General features: G+C 33.7%; 1 protein-coding gene across 1 annotated transcript in view; it reads left to right on the plus strand.

Moving 5' to 3' along the window:
• LOC122351756 (bromodomain adjacent to zinc finger domain protein 2B-like) overlaps window positions 1–5,000 on the plus strand; it is a 33,910-nt gene that overhangs the window by 12,670 nt on the left and 16,240 nt on the right. The window contains 3 exon segments of the mRNA XM_043249026.1: window positions 2,357–2,422; window positions 2,624–2,764; window positions 3,655–3,909. Coding sequence (XP_043104961.1) covers window positions 2,357–2,422; window positions 2,624–2,764; window positions 3,655–3,909 — 462 coding nt within the window.

Here is a 5,000-nt window from a genome sequence, read left to right on the forward strand (position 1 = left end):
CGCATCTCTCCTGCATGACAACCTGCTTTCATCCGCCTGCTGAAGGAGACAGAAATGGGCTCTTTTCTAAAACCTAGTGAGCTGCTTGTGTGGGACGCGTTTTCAGGCATCAGTTAGGGACAGTACTGAAAATATATTTCCTTTTGATATATCTACTGGCCAAATTCTAAGGCCGCATCACGTATATGGTTTATATTGAAAGCAATTTCATAATGCATTGAAAAAATCCATCTAAGACAGCAGACAAAATGAGAGAAAGTATATTAATATTATAAATATAATTATATATATATATATATATATATATATATATATATATATATATATATATAATTATATTCTATTAAGTTGTTAAATATTCATATTCAAAAAAATGTGTATGTACTATAAATATTTATTTAATAAATAATTTATAATTTCATTATAAATTTTTTTTTTTTTAAATGTATATAGTTTTTTTCCTTTTTTTTTTTTTTTTTTTTTTTTTTTTTTTTTTGAAGAATAATTCAGATTAAAAACCCTTTAAAAGCCGTCTTAGTCAAAAACAAAATTCTCTTCACACATTGTATATGTTTATCAAGTACTTTTCACTGCTAAGTCCTAGCCTCAGCCCATTCTGAAGTACCAGTATGTACATAAAAACATAACGGTAGCATAGTCAACATGGTAGCATTACATATTAGTATTATATAACATTACATATACATTAAGTTATTTTAATGGTTTTAGTTAACATTAACAAGAATGCATACCGTGCTGGGAAGTATTCATTAAAGTTAACATGCAATTAAATAAATTTAAGTTTAGTTTTTTTTTTTTTTTTTTATAAGCAAATTAGAGAGCCTTTTTTATTTATTGATATGCAGGAATTGATTTCAATGCACAGGGTTTTGTCATTTAGGGTGCTCCTTAAAAGGTAGCTCGCTGTTTTGGAACAGAGCCGGAATCTGAACATCTGAACAGTATTTCCATCTGTGTTGGTGGAAACCTGATCGTGTCCACGCCGCTTCACATCCTCAAACCTTCAACGCACCATCATGAACGTTTATTCCGATTCTGGCCTGTTTTTGGTTTTGCGCGGTGTCTAGTGTTTGTGATCTTGGAGAACATCCAGCCCCTGAAGTACACGCGCTTCTTTAGATTTATAAATGCAGTCATTTCATGCAAAGCTTTGAAGTGTCTCTCAGCAGCTGAAACCGTTTTCCAATTGGATCGTTGTTTATGTTTTAAAGTCTGTCGTTTCTTGCGTCGCTGAAGAAGAATATAGATGTCTGTGGACTCTTTCAAGTCTCCCTCATCTCCTCCTGTCTCTGTCCTGCGCTAAAGACCCGTAGAAAGCTGATGATTAATATAACGGCTGGAATAACTCCCGCTTCATCCAGATGTTTAGGAGGTGGAGGACTGAGCCGGTGGTTAACAGATCTGTTGTAGCTCTTAACCTGCTGAAGCTTCACTAAATCTTCACGCTTCTGCAGTTTTTCATTTTGCTGTATACAATGCATGTGTTGTGGTTTTTGTTTTGTTCTGTCTTTTATTGTCTTATTTTCTCATTTGCTTTTTCATTCTTTGTTGTTTCATCATTTTATTCCTTCTTTTATTTGATGGTATGCTATTTTGCTTTAGTTTATTCTTTCATTTGTTTTTCTTAAGTGTTCATTTGTATTCATTTATCTTTTTTTGTTTTGTTTTTCCTATTTGTGCACGTGCACGCACACACACACACACACACACACACACACACCAACCAACCACTAAATGTATTCATTTTATTAGTTTTAAATAACGTTAACATACCGTACTGAAAAGTATTTATTAGTTTTCTTTTTTTTTTTTCCCTATTTGTTGTCTTTGTGTTTTAAGTGTTATAATTTTTTTCTTTTTTTTTTTTTTTTTTACTTCTTTCATTATTTCTTGGTAATGTTAGCCAAATCAAAATTAAAATAAAATGTTTTAAAAATATAATGTATACACACACACACACACACACACACACACCACTAAATGTATTTATTTATTTTAATGGTGTGAGTTAACATTAACCTGGACAAGTATGTTCATTCTTCATTCTCTTTTTTTCATTTCTTTTTTTCATTTATTTGCTTTTGTTGGGTTTTCCTATTGTCTTTTTTTGTTCATTGTTTTAATTTCTTTTATTTGTTCTTTAAATTTTCTTTCTTCCTTCCATCCATCCTTCCTTCCTTCCTTCTTGTATTTGCTTTCTTTCGTTATTATTTTATTCTTTTTTTTCTTTGCAATTCACGTTTTTGCTCATTTGAACTCTTCTTCTGTGTGTGCTTTAATTTTTTCCTGTATAGTTTTGTTTCTTTCCTTCTCTGATGTCTGATGCTCGTTGTAGGAGCGGGAGACGCGTCGGCAGCATGTGATGTTGATGAAGGCAATAGAGGCCAGGAAGAAAGCTGAGGTGTGTTATACGGCTTCTTTTATCATTTCATCATTCCCTTTTTTTCTCCTTTCATCTCCTCTTATTCCCCGTCTCCTCATCTCTCTTTTGCGTCTCCATCCTCCTGTGATCCTTCACCCATTCAGTCATGTGGACTGTGATTGAGAAGTTCAGTCTTATTGGCACACAAGGTTTGTCAGATCTTCCTAAATCTTTCCACAGGAGAAAGAGCGACTAAAACAGGAGAAACGAGATGAGAAACGACTGAACAAGGAGCGCAAACTGGAGCTAAGACGGCTAGAGCTGGAGATGGCCAAAGAGCTGAACAAACCCAATGAAGACCTGTGTCTGTCAGACCACAAGGTGAACACACAACCAAATATAAAGATTAAATGCACCATTTCTGAGCAATCGGTGGCACCAAACCAATTTTCTAATTACTAGCCAAATGTTTTGAATAATTGTCTTATTTTTGGTTAAAAAAATTGGTTGCATTTATTTGCTCGTTCAGTAAAAACTGTACATTTTGAAATATTGTTTTAACACAACTTTTTCTACGTTAATGTCAAAATCGAATTTATTCCCACGACGCTCCAGTCTTCAGTGTCACGTGATCCTTCAGAAATCATGCTAATATGCAGTGTTGAAAATGGATGCGCTGCTTCATATTTTTGTGGAAATCCTGAAGCCGTTTAATTTCTAAAGATACTAGTACTTCTGTTCATAAAGGATGTGCTGAATGAATCGAGTGACAGTAAAGGCTTTTATAATCTATTGTAAGCTGCAAAAACGATCGATAACAATAACCGTTACCAGTAATCTAACGCCAATAATAACAAATCAATTATGATCAGATTAAATGCAATCAGCATTTTAGAATAATTTCTGAAGGATCATGTCACACTGGAGATTAATGATGCTGAAAACCCAGAAATATATTACCTATAAAAAAATTTAAATAACCTATTATGTTGTTTAAAATAATAATATTTAAAATGTTGATCAAGTAAATGCAGTATATATTATTGCAATCCTTTTTAATGCAGTTTTAATCAGATAAATTCTTCCTTGTTTAGCATTAGAGACTTAATTATCTCAAACTTTGGGCCATGATACTCAAATATCCTCAAAATCGCCCACCTAGCCGCACGAGACTTTATAGCAACCACCCAGAACTCCATAGCAACCACATACACACAATGACAGGCACATAAACTGGTTCTTGACTGAATTCAGCGTGTGTCTCTCTCCAGCCTCTGCCGGCGCTGTCACGGATAGCGGGTCTGCTGTTGCCCGGAGGCTGTTTCTCAGACTGTCTTATGGTCATGCAGTTCCTGCGCTGCTTCGGGAAGGTCCTGGGGTCCGATCTCGGCGCTGACGTGCCGTCCCTCGGGGTGCTGCAGGCAGGGCTGCTGAACGTGGGCGACAGCATGGGCTTCGTCCAGGACCTGCTGGTGCGCATGCTGTCTGCTGCTGTATGTGACCCAGGACTCCCTGCGGGACACCGGGTGAGACCCTGAGTCATGAAACGTTCACTTCAGTGCTACGAGAGGACCGGGTGCTTTCAGTTGATTTCATAACCTGAACTGCAGTGATCGAATCGATTCTCTAAACTGAAATGTAACTAATTGAATGCATTTCATTTGAATGAGTTATTAAACATTTTGATAAACATGTTTCAAATTTAATCATATTTAATAACTAATTTAACAACAGTGTTACGAAAAAGTGGTTTAAATGAATCAATCAAGGGCTCACTCAAACACTCAACAAAAAAAAAAAACGATAAAGTGATTCATTTACTCTGGAACTGCTACAATTAATTCAAATTTGTGACTTCTTTAAGAATTTCAGCATTTCTTCCACATTTAGTGATGAAGAAGCAGCGCTCCAAGTCATTTTATTAAGATTGAGACTTTATTTATTTGATTTGGATCATCGAAAAGCATTTTGATTTTAAATCGTAAGTCCTGATTTGAAACTAATCATTATTCCAATTGGGACCATGGAGAGTGAAACGCAAATCATTTGATTTTTTTATTTTTATTTAAATTTTTTTTAAATCTGGATTTTTGTGTGAAAAATGTTTTCAACGGCACAAAGCAACAAACCATTAAGGCAGTAAAAGTATAAAAATAAAACAAAGAGAAAAGATTCAGTACACACATACAGATCCCTTAAGAAAAATAGCCATGGCGTTATTGTAGTAGGTTTTTTTTTTTTTTTTTTTTTTTTTTTTTTTGTATAACCACATTTTTACTATAAATGATATGTTAAATTATGGCAAGCATAGAGACTAAGAAAGCAGATCTCTTTATTTTACAAAAGGGTTTTGTAACATTTTGTGTCATAAAGCACAGTAGTAGTCGGTGGTAATTTTTAGATTTACTAGTATATTATTTTTACAAAAAAGAAAAATTGCCTGAAAAGCAAAGACTGTAAATAAACAATTGATTTGATCTCAGATTTTGCCATTTTATCTTCTCATTTTAATTTCCTAAAATCAGCAAGAAATGTGTAAAAAAAAAAAAAAAAATTAAAATTAAAAATTAAATAAATAATAATAAAAATTAATAAAAAAATTTGTGTGTGTGTGTAT

This window comes from Puntigrus tetrazona, chromosome 9 (genome assembly GCF_018831695.1).
Source record: "Puntigrus tetrazona isolate hp1 chromosome 9, ASM1883169v1, whole genome shotgun sequence".
Taxonomy (NCBI): Eukaryota; Metazoa; Chordata; class Actinopteri; order Cypriniformes; family Cyprinidae; genus Puntigrus; species Puntigrus tetrazona.